Source organism: Typopeltis vanoorti, chromosome 4 (assembly GCF_054136105.1).
Source record: "Typopeltis vanoorti isolate ZY-2024b chromosome 4, IOZ_Tvanoo_1.0, whole genome shotgun sequence".
Classification (NCBI taxonomy): domain Eukaryota; kingdom Metazoa; phylum Arthropoda; class Arachnida; order Uropygi; family Thelyphonidae; genus Typopeltis; species Typopeltis vanoorti.
The window spans coordinates 48,733,904-48,756,200 of NC_143552.1; the positions used below are offsets into that span (position 1 = coordinate 48,733,904).

Consider the following 22,297-nt stretch of genomic DNA (forward strand, 5'->3'; position numbering starts at 1 on the left):
AAAAGTTAATATTTTAACAAATTTATTAAGAACCCCATTTGTTTCTTAATATTTGCTTCTTTCGCAGCATGACGCTTACGATTTTGTGCACCGGATAACTTTTTAATTTTTGATTCCATTTCTATTTTATACCCACAAGAAATTATTACACAACACGACACAGAGACGAAACAATAGTCCGCACTGCGCTACTGTCAGTAGCCTATTTAGATGTGTACTGTTATAAATCTACTGTTGCTATCCTGTCATTACTGTGACATTGTAAACTTTTATTATTATTTAGCTTTGTATACTTGTAATGTCTATTAATTACTTGTGATGTCTTTTTTCTTTACTTTATACTTGATTCTTTGTTATTCTAATGTAGCTGTGCACGCTTTCTCTCTCTCACTCAGAATCTCTCTTGTTTCTATTATTACGTGCTATGTTTACAAGAAAGTCAAATAACGCTTATTTACATTACTATGAAATGTACATGAATTTAAACATTAGGGAGATTGCTTTCTCTATCCTATAAAAACTCTTTAGCAAAATTTAGAACCTTTTTTCTTCAACTTTAAATACTTTCTTTAACACAAAAAGTTATGTACTCTCAGTTTACAAATTTTACTTATTAAACTCCAAGCTTACTCGCAAAGAGGTTACCTAAATCTCTCTGTTAAGTTATCTTTACAAATTTGATTTCAACTTCTAACATGCCAATTGATTCTCTTAAGGACATTTCTTAACCTTATTAAACATTAAACATATATCTTAAAAGTCTTTCTAATACAACTATAACAGGAATTATATAAAAGTTTTGAACTTACAAAGGCTCTGTATCTCACAATCAGTCAAAAGTCTTTCACTAAAAGTTCTATGGCAATTCTTTCATCTCAGATCTTCATCTGGAATTTTGGCTTCAGCTATATCTCATCAGGAGCATAGCAGGACTCGTACAGATCTGGAAAAATGTTATTCTCCCATGGCGAAAAGAAAAACTTACGAGCGAAGGTACTTCGGGAAATATGCCTCGCCTTTTCTCCTCTACTTGGGCTCGCCGAAAATGCCTGGACGACTGCTGTCTCAAGTAGCTTGAATTGCTGCCTGTAAGAAACTGAAAATGCCGCCTCCAAGAAAATATGAAACTGCCATCAACTGTCAATCAGCATCCCTCTCTGGACTGGAAACTTTTCTCTTCTACGGTGTTTGGGACCTCTCCTTTCGGCAATTTGAAAGCCCTGTCTGTGGCCTAGAAGTCGTTTCTCTATTGCGACATCTCGAACCAATAAGCTCCTTTCTGGAAGCGGAAAACTCTTCTCTCAACCAACGTCTGGATCCGGGATGCTCTGATGATATCTGGAACTGAGCAGCTCTGTCTCTCTTTGGCAACGTCTGGGACCGAGCAGCTTTAGCAATGTCTGGAACCGGGCAGCCTCCTTATTGACAGTGTCTGGAACCGAGCAGCCTCTCCTGTCTCTCTCTGGACATCTCTGGAACTGGGCCCCCTCTACTTCTGCAGCAATCTCTGGATCAGGGCAGCCCCTTCTGTTTGCTTCAGTTCCTTTTTATTATGCCTCCTCTGAGACCTTGCATGAAGTTTGGCAAACCCCCCCCCCCAAGAATCGGTATGATTCTTTCATCTTAAGTTTCAAGTTCAGCACGCCTTTTGTTCTCCTCCGCTTTCTTTTAATTGTAAGTTGCCGGCCATCGGAAAGTTATTTAAACCTTTCTGACTGACTTAGCAGATGTTTACACTTAGAGCCTGCAAGCCTTTCTCATACAAACAAATTTTAATAACAATCTTTCTAATGCTGCCATGTAGACCTATTACATGCAGCTTCGGCGATGAAAACATTTTTTTTTTTTTAACACTCTAACATATTCTTATTAAAGCAGTATGTTATATACAGTTAACTTCCAGAGTGTTATTTACAATAACATCTAAAACAAAGTATACAGAGACAAAGTTTATTTTTACAATATTCACATGGGACTTAACCTAAGTAAACAATCGAATGTAATGTGCTTTGGAATATTTAAGCTACAATCGAGTTTTTACAGTACCATATGACTGGTTATGTAGCAACAAATGTTTTGTACTAAAATTCGTTTCTGTGCATAAAAACCGTTCACCGTTTCACTTTAGATTCTGCAGGCAAGCATTTAGCCTGCTCTCACTGCAAAATTGTAAACAGCTGGCAATATACAATTTTTTTTTTTATTTGGTGTATCTGGCCTTATTTATTTTAATATTGATCATTCTAAGAATTTTTTGTTTTTATGATAAAAATTTTGTTTCTTAAAAATGAACTTATGAACTGTGCCCTGGTGGCAGCACCCCCTTCATAGCGGCACTCACATGCACCGCATGCTCTGTATGCCCGCCTTCCGCCGGCCCTGAAGGGAGGGTACCTACTCTACAACTCTCCATCTCCACCAATCCATCAACCCCAACTACCTACCTTCATCATCTACACCCATGCCATCTACTACCAACCATCACTAGTATTTTCAGCAATCAAAAACATCCATGCTCACAGCGGGATTTGAACCCGCAGCCTTTTGGCTGGAGAGCGGATATGCTAACCACTCGGCCAACCAGGCTGGCAAAAAAAGGCTTAAAAAATGTTCCTCCATTCGGCGACTATACTCGAACTTATAAGTCTTTCTTCGTGCACTCAAGTGCCGTAGAGTGCAAACACCACTTCTACTGAGCTACACAGGCTCCTTAAACAAATCAACATTTTTTGGTGGGAGCCACTTAAAAAAAAGAAATGCATTATTATGACAGACCCATCCTTGAAAAAAAGGAGAGGCTGAAATGAGAGGAAGAAAAAGAGTTGGAAACAGCATTTAGGCATGGAGAAACTGGCTTTAATTTGAAAGTATAGTGAATTATCATTACAGTAAGTCACTCACTATAACAAGTTTAAAAAACTGGGAGGGTGAGAGTGGCTAGCCAAAGCCTTATATTAGTGCTATTCTATGGGAAAGTCATTTACTAAACATTACCCTGTTATAAACTATTCATTTGGTTCCCCTATCAAGTTCGTTTTGGTTAAAGGTGAATGAATTGTGCATAGGTTTTACATGAAACATCAGTGATATTATATCAAAACAAACCGTTGTTTGAACATTATCTCTTGACATATAATTAAAATTAAACTTGTATGTTTTAATCAATTTTACTGACAAAAGATTTACAACATATATATTTTTTTTTTTTCCATGAAGCATTAGCACACATCATATTATTATTATTATGTGACACCTCCAGGGAGTCAAAGACTCATCGGTGGAGAGTGTGCCAACAGCATCAAACGATTGAATCCCTTCCAACTACTAACCGTGCTCAAACTTGCTTAACTTTTTGCTGAGCCAGTAATAGCAGAGGCTCTACCAATCGACCAACCTTTGCATATCTCAGTTTATACATAAGCATCTTAGTTTTATAATTACAATTCACTTTGGGATATTTTGGGGACAAACAGTTTACATTTCATCACAGTGGTCTCTCTCTCTGTTATATTGCCTAAAACTGCTGTGTTATATAGAATTGTATAAGATTAATTAAATGCTGGTATGCTGTGTTCAATTAATCATGTGCAGTGAAAGATACGCACCACTGCTTCTACTCATTCTCAATTTAAGTTGAACTTAATTTACAAATGTATTATGCCCCAAATTTTCTAAAAATAAATAAATAGCCATGAATGGTTTTTCTTTCTCTATTGTTATTCTTTCAATCAGTAGTCATGTTATAATAGTGAACTAGAAGAAATAGAAATGGGATATACAAGATCAATGTGTAATTTTTATTATTTTAGATTGGAGGAGGAAAGGATTATATCATTAATGATATGTAATAATGATATATATATATATATATATATATATAATATCATTAAGCTATTAATGAAGTTGAGCATTGTAATAAAGAAAACAGAAGCAAAAAAAAAAAAAAATATGTACTAGCACTATAAATTAGTAGAAGACACAAAAAAGTGACAAGAGATATAATCAAAATTGAAGAATCAAGAACTAATATAGATGCTAGTTCATGTATTCAGTTAAGTGGCCTGATTATGAATATTACCTTTATTTTGGTATGCAGTTACAGAAGAGCTTATCTTTCATCCATCTCATCTTAACAGCATAATATTTAAATGGAACAGCTTGTAGGCATTTATTCAGCTTCCTGTTCATTCTATAACCATTCAACCACCCTCTCCAATGAACATATAATTTTCAAGTGTTTCTTAAGCATTACTATCTTCTTTTGCCGAAGCAGTTATCCTTCAACAGTGGCCCAGTATTACAGGTACCAATTTAGAAACACACCACTCCTTGACTGCTTAGAACCATGCTATGCAGAAATACTTAAAACTAAACAACAGAAAATAACGAATTCATTGGCTTCTAAAAATTATTGCAACATTCCATCAAAGCAAATGCAGTATCTATTACAGTATATATATATTTATTTACTTTTGTGCATTTTTGTTTTCTCATCCAAGAATTGGTCATAGCAGAGGGTCTGTACTGTACGCTCCAATACTCAACCTCTCCCCAATGCTGTTTTTTTTTTTTAATTGCCAGCACTGTTTAAAACTGATCACTGTTAACACTACTGAAGCATATCTGTGCAGATGTGCACAGCCATAAATGTTTTTCTCCTGAAAGCTGCAATGACTAAACTATGGTCTCATGAGTCATTTTTTGTACTGTAATGTTTTAATGACTACTGGATAAGTAAAAACTACATTAGTTGGAATTTTGATTTTTTAATATTCAGAAAAAGCTTATAATTAACATAAATCTGTATGCTAATGTAGAAGAGAAAAAAATTAGTAATACTTTTCATAATGAGGATTTAACTGTGGTAGAGTATCTGTCTTGTGCAAGTATGAAATTCTCCATTCTGGTTACTTTTCTAAGTTTGAAACAGAAATTCATGAATTATATTTAAAAGAATATGAAATAAGTCGAAATATCAGAATTAAGAGGTTCATGGCTCTTTTCAGTGTACTATTTCACCGTTAACTTCAAAGGTTTCCAGTTCATCTTCCAGCTCCACAGAAACATCAAGTACAGGATCAAGTGCTAGTGAAACTACAGGAGGAACAGCATCTGAAAGTTAGCATCCCCAATAACTTAAATTTTCTTCTTACTTTTATGAATGTTAAACAATTAATATTGCAATAACTGTAGCATTTGAAGAATTTCATTTAAAATTAATATTTGTAGTGCTTCAGTCTTGTTCAGATTAAGTAATCTTTATTTTAATAATAATAATTATAATAATAATAATAGAAACTATAAATATTATATATGTTTCTAGTATTCTTAAGTGTTCAAAAATTCCCACTGAAATTCTACATTATTTGGAGAAGAATAGTTTGCAATTTAAACAACTTTTAATTTCATTTTCATTTAAACAATTTCACCCTTTGAAATATAGATTTTTGTGTAAATTGCAAAATGTGGTTTATCATAAAGATTTATTATTATTATTATTATTATTAATATCTAACCTCCATGGTGTTAAAAGACATCACATGGTGTCTGTACTCTCTCATGCAAAAAAGATTGAACTGTGCCTTTAACCCGTTAACAGTTTCTGCACTCATGACACTTTCAATGCATTCCACTCACCAGTCACTTTCCAGGCAAAAAAATTGCTTTTCACTCCCTTGCTCACACCGCCTTTGTACAACTTCTATGGATAGCCTCAAGTTCTACTTTTGCCTCCCTCTACTCTACTCTATGAAATATCTTCTCCATATTAATCTGGTAACAACCCCTCACCAACTAATATATCTCAGTCATATTCCCCTCTTCTTCTATTCACAAGGCTCTGTAAGTAGCATTCTCTCAGTCTCTCCTCGTATCTGACATCCCATAGACCTGACACTAAACCTCCGGACGTTCTCCAATACATCCTCATCCTTTGAAAATCACGGTTCACGGACAATTCATCGCGGGGACAATTTATTGTGAGGAAAAATCATTGCAAGGAAAATTTATCACGCTAACTATTGATCGCTGAAAATGTTATTCACTAGAAAACTGAAATTAATTGCATTGATACCATTATCATCAGCATCAAATTCCTGACATGTACCCTCAAGGGGTGTACAGGATATGATAGTACTACATGAAAAAAATTACATGATTATTAATTTCTTATCTACAATTTTCCTCCAAATCAGTCTGTTACCTGTCAAGACTCCAACATTATCAGATCTTATATTTCTATCGTCTAAGCCGCTTTGTACAGTATCAATCCACCTATATCTTGGTCTTCCTCTGGGTCGTTTTGCTGCCATCCTGGCAGAGAACACTTATTTTGCTAATCTTTCCTCGCCCATTCTGTTTAAGTGACCATACCACCCGAGATTAGCTCTGCTAACGCTTTCTTGGATGCAGACAATGTCAAGTTCTTTCCTAATATCCTCGTTTTTAATATGATATTGCCATTGATGCCATCTGTTCACGCCTATAATCTTTCTCAGGACTCTCATATCTGTGGTCTCTAGTCTTTGGTCAAGTGTTTTACTTCTGATCCAGCTCTGAGATCCATAAGTTAAAACTGGTTTGAACGCTGTCTTGTATATACAGCTAATTTAGTATTCTGACTAATTTCTCTCTTATTCCATATGAATTTATTCAGTTGACTTCCTATACCAGCTTTTTTGATTCCGTTGTCTATTTCCATATTTAATTTACCATCTTTACTAAAAATCGTGCCTAAGTAGCTGAAATGTTTTACTTGTTCCGCAGATTCTCCGTTCACAACGCAGTTGACATTTTCAACGATTCTACCTATGTTCATTGTCTTTGTCTTTTTATTACTGACCTTCATACCATATCTATTACAAAAGTTATTCAATTTAGGCAGGGAATCTTGCAAACTTGTAGTGGATTTATTTAGAAGTATAACATCGTCCACATAAAGCATAGAGATGCCATGAAAATCTCCAATTCTGATATCATGTTTAATACCACTTTCCTTCATAACATGATCCATATAGATAATGAATATCAGAGGGGATAATGTTCATCCTTGTCTCACACCATATTTAACATTAAACAATCTTCCTGTACTTCCTTCAATTCTAACTGCTGACTTACAACACAAATAAAGACTAAGTATTGCTCGATATAATGCCCCACTGACACCATATAACTGTATCGTTTCAAATATCTTTTATCTTGGCACCTTGTCACATGCTTTTTGCAGATCTACAAAACATAAATACAGATCTTTGTTATATCCACATGATTTCTCAAATATTTCTTGTAAAGTGAAGATCTGATCCTGACAGCCTCTATTTGGCCTGAATCCAGCTTGTTCTTCACCAAGCTTTTCTTCCACAATTCTTCTCAATCGTTTCTCAATACTTGCATAAATCTTACCAGGAACACTCAGTAACGAAATACCTACTAAGTGTTCTGTAGGTATTTCCTGAATCTGTAATTCTCACATTCAATTTATTTCCCTTTTTATATATATGGGTACTATGAGAGCTCTACTCCAATCATCGGGAATTCGTCCCTCTCTCCAGGCCTTTTGAACTATGCAGTGCAGCCACTGTAAGACTTTTATACCACCATACTTCAGCATTTGTGGTCGAATATCATCTACTCCTGCTGCCTTTCCACATTTCTACGCTTTGATGGCTTTTTCTGCTTCAAGTATGGATATGTAGAAAAAGCCATTATTTAGCAATTTGTCTAAGTAATTACTCCATACTTCGAGGATATCTTTTCCACCCGTTTTCATGTCACCTTTATCATCTCTAACTCCTTTTACGGCACTCTTTCCTCCATTTCTAAGCTTCTTCAACAACCTCCAGAATATCTTGCCACCTTCTTGATATTTATTTTCTATATTCTTGCCAAAGTCCTCCTACGACTTTTGTTTAGCTAGTTTTACACAGTGTTTCGCTTTCTTACATTTGTTTCTGTATTCTCGAAGAGCACAAGCTGACTTATTTGCCAGGAACTTTTGATATGCTTTCTTCTTTTCCTTCACTGCCTCTTTAACTTCCTGTGTCCACCATGGAGTTCTGTTTTACTATTCTTGCAGACAACCTCACCACATGCTTCTCTGCCTGAATCAATCAGGGTTTTCTTCAAGGCTTGCCACTGAATCTCCAAGGTTTGGTTCCTGTTCCCAAACTCTGTCATTTTTTCTTCAATACGCTTTGTGTATTTTAGTCTATAGTTCACATCTGAGAGCTGCTTAACTTTTATTCACTTTAAAACTTTCTTACATGTTATTCTTTTCAATGCGAAATTCAGTTTTATCTTGCTCAAGACTAAATAGTGATCACTTCCAATTTCAAATCCTCTGTACTCTCTGGTGTCCTGCATCAGGGAGAAAAAATCACTATTAACAAAGTTAATTAGTTAATCTCACTAACATAGTCAGTGAGACTTTTCTTATTCCTTGCTTCTTCTCTTCATGTGAATTTGTGCACATTTTATGTTGCAACATGGTGTTAGTAATAACCAGTCCATGTCCTGAGCAGAAATCAAACAGGTATTTGCCATTATTATTAGATTTGCTCTTTTCTCCAAATTTTCCAAAAATATTTTTGTATGTCTGACGATCACTTCCTACTCTGCTATTTAGATCCCCAACCAGGACCAAGTTTTCCTTTTTCATTGTGTCAGTTGCTTTTTCTAAAGCATCAAAAAATTTCTCCATTTCTACCTTAGTAGAACCTTCTGTGGGACCATAGGCACAAATAAGTCTCATTGTCCAGTTCCCCATTCTGATATTTGCCCACATCATTCTACTTGAGACAGCCTGCCTTTCAAGAAGACTAGCCTCGTATTTTGTGTTGAATACTATGGCTACTCCTTCTTTTCCTTGATTGTCATTGCCTGAATATAACATTTTGTATTTATTGCTCAGAAAGATCTCACCAGTTTTGGTCTTTTTTGTTTCAGTCACCCCTATTATGTTGATCTGGTTCTTATCTAATTCTTCAGCTAGCTCCATTTCTTTGCCATTCAGACTTCTTATGTTGATAGTGCCGATCTTTAACTCTGGTGATGTTGAGTTGGGATGTGTTTTAGAGTTTGTTCTAATAGCTGACTTTTCGCCGTTCGCCCTGGTTCCCTGGCAAAAACAACCGGGGCGTTGTTTAACTGGGTGACGCCCCAGCCGGCATGAAATTTTGTCATGTTTTACCATCATTTTGTATATTGGTTTAAGGCAATAATAGATTAAAATCAGCTAAAAAATCACAAAAGAAGAAAAAGAAAATTGATGTAGAAAAACTGAAAGACCTGAACATAAATAAAAGTGCCAAGACACAGATTAACATAGAAGAAAATAAAAGTGTGAAATCTCTTTGGAATAGCTTAAAGAATGCCATTGTAACAACAAGTATTGAAGAAGTAGGTTATGTGAATAATATAAAACAACAGGAATGGATGACAGATGAGATTCTTTCTCTTATTGATACAAGAAGAATGTATATAAACAAAGACCTAGCCAGGTATACAGAAATACATAACATCATCAAGAAAAAAATAAAAGAAGCCAAGGAAAATTGGATGAAAAATTTATGTACTGAAATTGAACTGCTTCAGAAACAACATGATAATTTCAATCTGTATAAGAAAATCAACGAAATTTCCGGAAAACCGAGGAAAAAGCAAATAGTGTCTCTAAGAGATGAAAATGGAAAAACAGTTCTAGAAGAAGAGAATAAAGCACAGATTTGGATAAAATATGTAACAGAACATTTCAATGATACTAGACAGAAGCCTATAAATATAAAAGATAACATTCAAGGACCAGCAATCATGAAATGCGAAATAGAGAATGCTATACAAACAAGTAAAACAGGAAAAGCCAGTGGACCAGATGGTGTGCAAACAGAATTTTTAAAATTAATCAAACCAGATAACATCAAACTTCTTGAAAAACTATTTAATAAAATATATGAAAGTGATGAATTTCCATCAGATTGGCTCAAATCTACATTTATCACTATCCCAAAGAAACCCAAAGCAAATTCCTGTGGTGACTTCAGACTTATTAGTCTAATGAGCCAAACATTAAAAATATTTTTGAAAGTAATTCAGAATCGCATTTATAGAAAAAGTGAAGAAACTCTAAGTGGAACACAATTCGGCTTTCGGAATGGTTTTGGTACTAGAGAGGCCCTTTTCTGTACCGAAATATTGATACAAAAATGCATAGAAAAACAGAAATCTGATAGAAAATGCATAGAAAAACAGATAACATTCGACAAAGTCAGACACACCAACTTAATAGAAATCCTTCAACAAATAAGGCTAGACGAACAAGACATAAGACTAATAACAAATCTGTATTGGAATCAGTCAGCTACCGTTCAATTAGACAACATTACCACCAGTGATATTAACATCAAAAGAGGAGTGAGACAAGGATGTGTGCTCTCACCACTCCTGTTCAACATATATGCAGAGGTAATCTTTAAAAAAGCATTGGAAGAATGTCCAGAGGGAATCACAATAAATGGAAAGATTGTTAACAACCTACGACATGCAGATGACACCGTGCTAATTGCAGATAACATTATGGATCTCCAAAAACTCGTTGACAGAGTACACATAGAAAGCCAAAGAATGGGAATAAATATAAACATCAACAAGACAAAATATATGATGATCAGCAAACATCCAGCCTCATCAATGAAACTGACACTCAATGGGAAAAATATTGATCAAGTGTCAAGATATAAATATCTTGGTTGCTGGCTTAAGGAACGGTGGGATCCAGAAATAGATATAAAGACAAGGATTGAAGTTGCACGGCAGTCCTTCATGAAAATGAGAACACTATTCTGCAATAAAGTCCTAAACATGGAAGTCAGATGCCAAATGCTGAAATGTTACGTGTGGTCTATTCTGCTCTATGGAGTTGAAACATGGACATTGAAGGCGACAACCATCAAGAAAATCGAAGCCTTTGAGATGTGGCTATACAGAAGAATGCTAAAGATATCATGGACAGAAAAAATTACCAATGAAGATGTCTTAAAATCCATTGGCAAAGCTAAACATCTTGTACAAATAATCAAGAAACAAAAAACATCATATCTTGGACACATGAGAAACAGCAAATACCAACTTCTACAAACTATTTTGGTAGGAAGAATTGATGGCAAAGGAACTAGAGGAAGAAAAAGAATATCATGGTTTGACAACATCAAGACGTGGACAGGAAAGAGCAGTGCACAACTGCTCAGATTAGCACAAGAGCGCAGTTTGTTCGCCAAGATGGTCGCTGACCTTCGATAGAAGATAGCACAATAAGAAGAAGAATAATACAATTTGGTCGACTAAATACCAAATTGCTATCCCATCCTCGTTCATTCATTATCCAGGTAGATACCTAACGGGGTGCACCACGAGAAGGTGAGGATTGGACATTAGGCCAGAAGCCCTGGTCGGTTCTCCACATTCCTTTAAAGGCTATGTTGAGGTCTCCTCTCAGTGCAAGATAAATTTCATAAATTATAATTTTATTATGTATCTATGTATTAGTCTGCACAGTTAGCTGACTGGCTGGTTGCTTCACAACCATATGCCTGGGAAAGGAGTGTCTGTATCCCTGGGTTCGATTCCCGTCGCTGATGTGAGGAGTGTAGGATCTTTCTCAGACATAGCCAAGTTAGCCGATCTTGGGCGAGGACTGCAGGGCTTTTCTGCCCAGTTTATGTGGAGTTTTTCCTCCCACAAGCAAACAGCGAACCAGCCCTGAGAAGATAACGCTTTTACAGACATAGGATACACTGGGAGGCATAGGACTAACCCCCTTATCCTCGTATAACGGTTGCAGTTATCATTTTAGAAGGCTAATGATGGAACATATTAATATTCCATCAGCAGAATCTGTAGTATCAAAGTAAGAAAGAATATTTATAAGACAAAACAGAAATTACGAAACTCACCAATCAATAAAATATTACTTTCACTGTATAAGAAGAATAAATATGAAAATATAAATAAATAATACATAGATCTATCCCTCTTTTACCTTTATGGTGTCGAGGGTTTCTATTCCTTATAACCGCAACTGTTGTACAAGGTTAAGGTGGTTGGCTTATGCCTCGCAGTGTATCCTATGTCTGTAGAAGCGTTATGTTCTCAATTCTGGTTTGCCTGTTTGTGGGAGGAAAAATCTCATATAAACTGGGGAGAAAAACCCTGCGGTCCTCACCCAAGACTGGCTAACTTGGCTATGTCTGAGAAAGATCCTAAGCTCCTCATGTCAGCGACAGGAATCAAACCCAGGACACTCCTTTCCCAAACATATGGTTGTGAAGCAACCAGCCACTCGACTAACCGCACACAGACTAATACATAGATACATAATAAAATTATATTTTGTGAAATTTATCTTGCACTGCATTTACTTTTCATATATCGGTATCAATGCGATATCATTTCAATTTTCTAGCCAATAACATTTTCAGTGATTAATAGTTCACGTGATGAATTTTTCTGTGATGAATTGTTCGGACACTCCAAATCACATAAGGACTACTGTGCACAGTAGTCCGTATGTAGTCTGATCAAAGCCTTATACAGGGGAGCCATAATCTGTTGGGATGTTCTTACAATTTTTGCAATGTGACCTCTAAACTCCAAGTCTCTGTCCACCATCACTCCCAGATCTCTCATCTCCTACACCTCCTTCAAAATTTCTCCATTAATTGTATACTCTACATCCCATCCTAGCTTACCAATTTCAAGACCTTGCAGTTTGCAACATTAAACTGACAGCTCCAATAATTTTCTTGCTAACATATTCAATTCTAATCCTTCTGCAATGCCACAACATTTGCTCTGCTTCTCACAACCCTTTCCAACTTTGCATCATCAGTGAACAGCTGCATATCTCCAGTTAAGCTAGACCCAATGTCATTAACTTACATATTAAACAATAATGATTCCAAAACAGATCCCTGTGGCACTCCATTAGTGACCTTCCTTTTTTGGGATACCACTCCTCCATATACTGTCCCACATAGCCTCCCGAACTCAACCTCTCCTGCCCATGTATTCCTGGCTATTCCATTCCTATGCTGACCATACACATATCTGCATTCAATACCACTTTCAGAATCAACTCTACTTGCACTGTGCACTGTGTCCCTCTGACCTCTCTAGTCCAGCCAGTTTCCCTTTCCAACTTGCATTTCTTTTCCCACATCAGCTTTGCCGAGTCCACTCTTCTGCTCATTCACATCATCTTTGACTTCCACTGATACCTTATTTGCATCAGTCATTACATCGACCTTCTGAAATGATTCACTCCTAAACTATTCAGATACAGTCCATCACGCTTGTACAATTCCATTTGTTCCTCAAACACGTCCCACACATTCACAAACTGCACTCCTTTCTCTTCACACATTTCTATTAACATTCCATTCAAGATCTTTGCTCTTCACTGCAACCCATCATTGGCATATCTGAGTAACAAATAAACTACCCTTCCTACCACACCGTTGTCTTTCACTCTCCTCATTAATCTGCTGATATTATCTTGTATTCTTTCTGTATCCAACTAATTAATTAGTTGGATACAGAAAGATAATTATTCCCAACCACAACCACTAATGCTCTCAACCAAATAACTAGTCCCAATCACAACCACTAACTCTCTCACATGCTTACTTCTCATATCTAGTGCCTCAATCACCCTGTTCATTTTCTGTTCTGGAAAACATACCTTGTGCATCCTCTCATCTAAAACACCTTTTATGATGGAATCTCCATATAGTTCTATTCTTGTGTCATTTACTACTTCTTTCTCTCCACTATCTTTCATTGTGTAAATGTGTGCCTAAAAACTATTTAATTAAAATCTTCTAAAAACAACAACAAAAATCATTATGACCAACAGGAACCTACATCTGTTGTGCATGTCTTTAATTTTATTATTTGAAATACAAATTGCTTTGATCAACTCGACTCTCAGATATCACACAACTACAATATGTATCTATTTCACACACACACACACACAAAGAACTAGCAAATGACACAAGAATAGCACTGTATGGTGTTTGAGGGACAAATGGAATTGTACAAGAATAATGGATTGTATCTGAATGGTTTAGGAGTGAATCATTTCAGAAGGTCATAAAAGGTGTTGTGGATGAGAGAATGCACAAGGTATGTTTTCCAGGAGGAAGAATGAATAGGGTGATTGAGGCACTAGATATGAGAAATAAACATGCGAGGGAGTTAGTGGATGTGTTTGGAATGAATGATTTGGTTGGGCACACGCAATATATTAAATTCTGACTGAGAGTTCTCCTTTCCTTGGATACATTTACTTATCCTTTCCCTTTGTTTCCATAATAGAAATCCCTGAAGGTTAGGCTCAAAAAATCTAAGACAAAAGAATAGCTGTCCATCTGACTACAGCAGATTCACACTGACTTTTCAACTCAGCCAATATGAATAGTAGATTCCTAAATTAAAGATTGAAATGCAGATTGTAAATTGTGTATAAAGGTAATATTTATCACATATATACTAAGCAATTTAGAATGTTCTGCTCCATGAATGTTCCTTGATCAGTACACACTGCTAATATTGTGTTTAATTATTTAAATGTTTAAATTTGAAAAATTATAGGCTGCGGTTGTTTTCAAAGTGGATAGTGAAGAAGTGGGGGAACTTTTGTATATATGTAATTTCTCTGAAACTGTCCATTGCCTCAATCAGGGTGATTGCTGAAGGCCATTTCATCATTCAAAGAATGTTGAAATCTATAATATTCAGCAACACACTTATCAATCTACATGATGTTATGCTATTGTTTCTAGGATCAGAGCAAAATTAATTGCTTTATAATCATTGTAATGATATCAGATTGCTGAAGGCCATTCAACTCATGATCATCATCAAATTCCTTACATACCTTTAGGGTACATATCAGGAATTTACTTATGATAATTATGATAGTACTAGATGAAAAAGTTCAACATTACTAACTTCCTATCCATAATTTTACTCCAAATGAATCTGTTATCTGTCAAGATCCTGATATTATCAGATCTTATACTTTTGTCTTTTAAAGCACTTTTTACACTATCATTCTATCTAGATCTTGGTCTTCCTATGGGTCTTTTCCCTGCAAACCTGGAAGAGAACATTTGTTTTTGCTGATCTTTCCTCTCCCATTTTCTGATTAAGTGACCATACCACCTGAGATTAACTCTGCTAACACATTCTTAGATGCTAACAATGTCAAGTTCTTTCCTCTCATATTCTCGTTTTAATATTATATTGGTACTGATGCCATCTGCTCAAGCCCCTAATCTTTCTTAGGACTCTCATATCTGTGGTCTCTGGTCTTTGGTCAAGTGCTTTATTTCTAACCCATTTCTCAGATCCATAAGTGAAGAATTAGTTGAATACTGTCTTGTATTAAGTTTTGTAGATCTGGCTAATTTAGTGTTTTGATTAATTTCTGTCATATTCCACATAAGTTAGTTTGTTTCGATTCCTACTGCAACAACTTTTTTGATTCTGTTGTCTATTTCCGTATTTAATTTACCATCTTCACTAAAATTTGTGCCTAAATAGCTGAAATGATTTGCTGGTGCTATGGGTTCTCCATTCAATGCAGTTGATATTTTCAATGCTCTTGCCTGCTTTCATTGTCTATGTCTTGTTATTGCTGACCTTCATACCAAATCTATTACAACAGTTATTCAATTTAGTCAGGGAATCTTGCAGACTTGTACTGGATTTATTTAAAAGTATAACATCATTTGCATAAAGTAAAGAGCTGAGATTAACATAAACTCCAATTTTGATATCAGGTTTTTAATACCACTTTCCTTCAGGTGATCCATGCAGATAATGAATAACAGAGGGGATAATGTACATCCTTGCCTGACACTAGATTTAACATCAAACCATCTTCCGTCAATTCTAAATGCTTACTTACAACTCAGATAAAGACTAATTATTGATATAATGCCCCCTGACACCATATAATTGTATCGTTTCGAATAGCTTTTATCTTGGCACCTTGTCATATGCCTTTTGCAGATTTACAAAGCTTAAATACAGATCTTTGTTATATCCACATGATTTCTCAAATATTTATCGTGAAGTGAAAATCTGATCCCGACAGCCTCTATTTGGCATGAATCCAGCTTGTTATTCACCATGCTTCCCTTCCACAATCTTTCTCAACTGTTTCTCGTGTGTACTTGCATAAATCTTATGCAAGTACACTCCAATGCATAAATCTTATAAAAGTACACTCTTAAAAGTACCAGGTGGCGGATCGGGGAACAGCCTTCAGATATGGAGGCTAGCTGCGATATAAGCAGCCGTGGACCAACAGCGACTGAGCTATCAGGATGTGGGGGGAGCAGAAGTGGCAACTCTGTTTCACTTAAAACCTCACAAAGCCCAATGACAACTCGGTGACATGGTGAGTAGTGCCGCCATTAAATAAGCACCTGCTGGGGTCACTACCCCTGACATTGGGAAGCAACATTGTCAGTACTGACACAAGGTTGAAGCCAAATGATGACGGAAAAGCTTGTGATCAGAGATTTGCAGATGGCAATATGATTATATTGTGTACATCTGTAATACTGCAGAGCAGAAAGCAAACAGAGAAACTACTGCTCTACCTTAGAGAACAACCACCATGGCGAGTAAACCCTTACAATTGGCCCCAAGTTCCCGGCGTCCCTTAAATGGGACAGGGGTGCGAAGAATCTCCGGGCTCAAAATGGTGTCCACTTTTAACAGGTATTTCCCTACTGAGTGTTCCACCAGGAACACTCAGTAGGAAAATACCTCTGCAATTCTCACATTCAGTTTTATTTCCCTTTTTATATATGGGTACTATGAGAGCTTTACTCCAATCATCTGGAATTTGTCCCTCTGTCCAGGCCTGCTGAACTATGCAGTGCAGCCACTTATACCTCCATACTTGAGCATTTCTGGTCAAATATCTACTCCTGCTGCCTTTCTACATTTTTGGCTTTTGATGGCTTTTTCTACGTCATGTATGGATGTGTATTCTTGATCACGTGCCTGTTGAGTGTTTTTTTATCACTGTGCTGTCAATGATTGTTTCATTTAGAATTTTTCGAAATAATCACGCTATACATCAAGGATATCTTTTTCTACTGTTTTCATATCAAGTTTTCATTAGAATATCTTCCCACCTTCCTGATATTTATTTTCTATGTTCTTACCAGAGTCTTCCCATGATTTTTGTTTAGCCTTCTTACATTTGTCTCTGTATTGTCTAAGAGCACAAGTTGACTTATTTGCCAGAAACTTTTGATATGCTTTCTTCTTTTCCTTCACTGCCTCTTTAATTTCTTGTGTCCACCACGGAGTTTTGATTTTTCTGTCCTTGCAGTCAACTTCACCACATGCCTCTCTAGCTGAATCAATCAATGTTTTCTTCAGGGCTTCCCACTGAATCTCCAAGATTTGATTCCTGTTCTCAAACTCTTTCATTTTTTCTTGAATAATGTTTATGTATTTTATTCTACAGTTAACATCTGAGAGTTGCTCAACTTTTATTTGCTTTAAAATTTTCTTAGGTGTTCTTCTTTTCAGTATGAAATTCAATTTTATCCTGCTCAAGGCTAAATAGTGATCACTTCCAATTTCAAATCCTCTGTACGCTCTAGTATCCTGCACCAGTAAGAAAACACACTATCAACAGTAACAGTGGACTTTTCATATTCCTTGCATCTTCTCTCCATGTGAATTTGTGCACATTTTTATGTTGGAACATTGTGTCAGTAATAACCAGTCTATGTCCTGAGCAGAAATTGAACAGGTATTTGCCATTATGATTAACTTTGCTCTTTTCTTCAAATTTTACCAAAATATTTCTTTATGTCTGACAATCATTTCCTACTCTGCCAAATGTCCAGCAGGGACCAACTTTTTTTTATTTTTTATTTTTATGTTGGACCCATGTACAGGAGGTTGGCTGGTCAATATAGTACGTTAGTACCGTATATGGGTGGTGGTTTGCAAACTTGTTTACATTAGATTTGAACGCCTGTATGTTGTATTTCTTGGGAAATACGACTGGGGGGGGGGAGACTTTTCCACAATACTGCAGTAGCAGGGATGAATGAGGAGGAAAAGAAACTTGTTCTGTGGGTTTCGAGGTGTATTGTGAAAGGATGTTGGGCGGCAGCTGTACATGTTCCAATGGGCTTAGTACAGGGTTGGGAAATTATTGATGCTGTTTCAGATGAACATTTCCCATGAAAATATTTATAGAATATACAGATTGCAGAGACCAGGCGTCTATGTGAAAGTGGGGGGAGTGAGTTGGTGAAGGATGGGTCATTTATTAGTCTAATTGCTCTCCTCTGTATTGAGTCAAGCATTTTGAGGGAGCTTTTTGGAGCCCCACTTCAGATGGGAAAGCAGTATTCGAGAGCTGGGCGGATTTGTGACTTGTATAGTGTTAACAGCTGTTTAGAGGTGAAGTAGCGTCTTGAGCGAAAGAGGAAGCCTAGTTTTTGGAAGCTGAGGATGCAATGGTTGTGATGTGTTTATGCCAGGAGAGATTTGATGTCAAGGTAATTCCGAGAAGAGAAATTTCATCTTGTCTGAGAATTTGAGTGCTATCGAAAACAATGCTGGGGGAAAATGGTTCTTTTTTGTGAGAAATAACACAGAACTGGGTTTTACTAGCATTGAAGTTGATGAGGTTATCTGAGCCCCATTGGTGGATGGCTTGGAGGTCAGAATTAAGGGCAGCAGTGGTTGATGATCTGTGGGTTGAGGTGAGTTGTGTAGAGTAGGGTTTGTCAAATGAAAGGGAGGAATGTAATGTGCTGCCATTTGCAAAACTGTGTATTGGGTTTTTGTGTATTTGCAGAGGTCAACTGAAGTAGGTCGTTGATATATAGAAAGAAGAGGGTCGGTGAGAGAACTGAACCTTGTGGGACCCGAGCATTTGTTGGATGGTGAGAGGATAGAGAGCCATCTACCATCACACGTAGTGTGCGTCCAGACAGGAAGCTAGCAATCCATCTGCAGAAGTCCTGAGGCAGTCCAAATGATGAGAGTTTGCTTAGTAAGCCTTTGTGCCAGACTCAGTCAAAGGCTTTGCAGATATCCAGTGATGGGTGAGAGTAGATCTCCTGTTGAACGGCTTTGATGGTCGTTTACTGGTGGTCACTTAATAGCCGGGTACCTTCAAGGTAGATTAGGAGTTGAGAGTTGATGATTTTCTCCATTACTTTAGATAGGACTGAAGTGAGTGAGAAAGGGCGGTAGTTAGATGGTAGTGATTTGTCACCATTTTTAGGAATGGTTGAATATAGGCCAGTTTCCAGGTTTTGGGATATATACCAGTGGAGTAAGAGAGTGTATACAGGTGACATAGTGTCAGTCTTATAAATTCCTGTACTTCTACTTTAGTAGAACCTTCTGTGGGACAGTAGGCACAAATACGTCTCATTGTCCAGTTCTCTATTCTGATATTTGTCCACATCAGTCTACTTGATATTGCTTACTATTCAAGATTATCCTCATATTTAGTGTTGAATACTGTAGTTCCTCTTTTTCCTTGATTGTTATTGCCTGAATAAAACATTTTGTATTTATTGCTTAGAAAGATCTCACCAGTTTTTGTCTTTTTTTGTTTCATTCACTCCTATTATGTCGATCTGGTACTTATCCATTTCTTTGCCATTAGGGCTTCTTATGTTGATAATATTGATCTTGAACTCTGGTGATGTTGAGTTGGGATGTGTTTCAGGTACCTGAAACACATCCCAACTCAAAAAAAGTCAGGTACCAGTACCTGACTTTTTGCTGTTTGCCTTGGTTCGCTGGTGAAAACGACGGGAGCCATGTTTAACTGGGCGTCGCCCCCAGCCGGCATGAAAATCCGTCATATTGTACCATCATTGTGGTTTAAGTCAATAAGAATACAATTTGTTTGGCTAAATCCCAGATTGCCAGTCCATCCTTGTTTGTTCAGTATCCAGTTAGATACCTAATAGGGTGCACCAGGAGAAGGCGAGGATTGGACATTAGGTCAGAAACCCTGGTAGATTCCTTACATTCATTTAAAGGCCATTCAACTTTATAGTGATATTGATCCTAAGGATTGAAATATGATCAGTTTTGTGTTGTGCAACACAACACCGTCTGCCATTATCACCTAGTAAAATGGAGTAACTTAGCACTCAAGTTCAACAAGACATACCTCTATGATTAGTTTTTAGAATTTGCAGGAACTAGCATTTTTCTTCCAGTTTGTTAACACCAACTCAGTTTATTGTAGCTCCATACTTGTTTATAAAAAGATAATTAAAACTGAATGTGAGAATTAGAGGAATTTCCTTACTCTGTGTGCCACAAAAGCTGTATAATAACATACCAAAGGACACCTGTTCAAAAGAATGAAATTTTTATGGTGTATAATAAAATGGTGTAAGTGAAGCCTTTTACAGTTGATACTTGCTATAGTAAATACCATTATAACAACTACACCCACTCACTTTAAAGTTCTAATTGAAGCTCACTAGATGTTATGCTATGTTAAAGGAAATTCGCTATACAAATTATCTACTGTAGGAAACTATTCCTGTGGTCCTTACAAGTTGGCTAACAGATAGAGTTGAAGGATGTTCACAAAAGATAGATATAGCATACAACTCTTAGGTAGAGTTGTATGCTATATGACTTATTTATACTCCTATATGGATCACATCATTAAGGAAAATGATAATTTACAGATCGCATTATCCTCTTCAGTAAATTTGCTGCAGTTATTAAAGAGGCTACAACCATATTACACCATTTTGTGACAGATTGTATATGCAAATCAGCAATAAAAAGACAAAATTATGAATAGGAGAAGCAGTGAAAAAAAAAAAACTGCAATCGTTTCATGAACTGATAAAACACATTACAATTTTAGCTATTTAGGCATTATTTAGTGAATATGGAAAATGAAATATGAAAGACACAGTTCAAGTCAATTTTAACCAATGGATTTGAGAGTTGTATTAGAAATAAATCAGTTAAAAAAAAAAAAGCCACAAATATGAGCAATTTGAGGAAAATTAGGAGAGTGAATAGATAACATCAGTAGCAGAACCATATTAAAAATGAAGGTATTAGAAAATAACTTTGGCATTATTAATATTCAAGAATGTGTAATCAGAGCTAATTTAAGTTGGCAGATCACTTAAACAGAATGGGATGTGAAAGACGAGTAAAACATGTTTGAAGAAAATGTACAGAAAAGACTCAAAGGAGGACCAAAAAGTCTGTTATTTGTCACATCTGTGATCTGATCATAGACATGTCAAATAACAGACCAATTCTGTAGTAAGGTTTTCATCAGAGACTGCTAGTAATGAAATCTTGTGTTAGATTGTCATAATATGTTATCCCTTGAGAATTAACATAGCAGAGATGGGAAATGTATCACCTTACAAGTTTGTTGGTTAAGATTATGCTCAGAAAATTACGCCAAGAAGCATAATAATATTTAACTGTGTGTGGTTGGCATTTTAGCTAAGAAACTTAAGCACATAAATTTCATTAGTGTCGTGATAATCAGAGAGTTAAACCTGTCTATTTTGTTTTCTATGTCTATCAGAGCATGTAAATTTTGGCTAATTTATGTTTTTGTGGACTGAAAAACTTCTTTAAAGAAAAAGTTTCTTTAAGGAAAAAACCTTCCAACTGCCATTTATGATCAGTTAACTCATCTTCAAATTGAAAAGCATCTGTTTCCATTTAAGATGCAAAGAACCTTTGCAACTTAAATGGGAATAGAACTGTTTTTTTTTTTGAACAAAGGATATGATATTATCAGTAACATCTGAGCTCTGGAGGGTCTGTGTAAATGGATCACACTTGTGTCAGAAATAAGTACAAGTTCTTTTTGTTTTAGGCTTTGTGCTTCTAGCTTTCAGATTGGTCTGCAGAGGTTTCCATCGTATTTTATTAACATGGTATTGTGAAATATCCAGTCTGACCTGGAAGAGATTTGCATTTTATAGCTGCTATGGTCTTCTCACTTAAGTACTAGAGCATAATCTTCTTCAGCCTTTGTATAAATTACCAAAACCAATAACCTCCACTATACCAAGAAGAGCCCACTGTATGCTGTCTCTGATTTTTCACTAGAAAGACATTAGAAAAAATCCTTAATAGATTGAATACAAACAACCTTATTGTTCATAGTGTCCTGCATTTGTGCTTCAGAATTAACACCTGTCCTTTATTATATGAACAGGCTGTCATACTC

General features: G+C 36.2%; 1 protein-coding gene across 4 annotated transcripts in view; it reads left to right on the forward strand.

The window, feature by feature from the left end:
• Window positions 1–22,297, forward strand: part of Rcd1 (Reduction in Cnn dots 1) — a 234,562-nt gene that overhangs the window by 199,439 nt on the left and 12,826 nt on the right. For all 4 annotated transcript variants that reach the window (XM_090391133.1, XM_090391131.1, XM_090391134.1 and 1 more), the window contains exon 12: window positions 5,007–5,118. In XM_090391133.1, coding sequence (XP_090247259.1) covers window positions 5,007–5,118 — 112 coding nt within the window. The remainder of the gene's footprint in view (window positions 1–5,006; window positions 5,119–22,297) is intronic.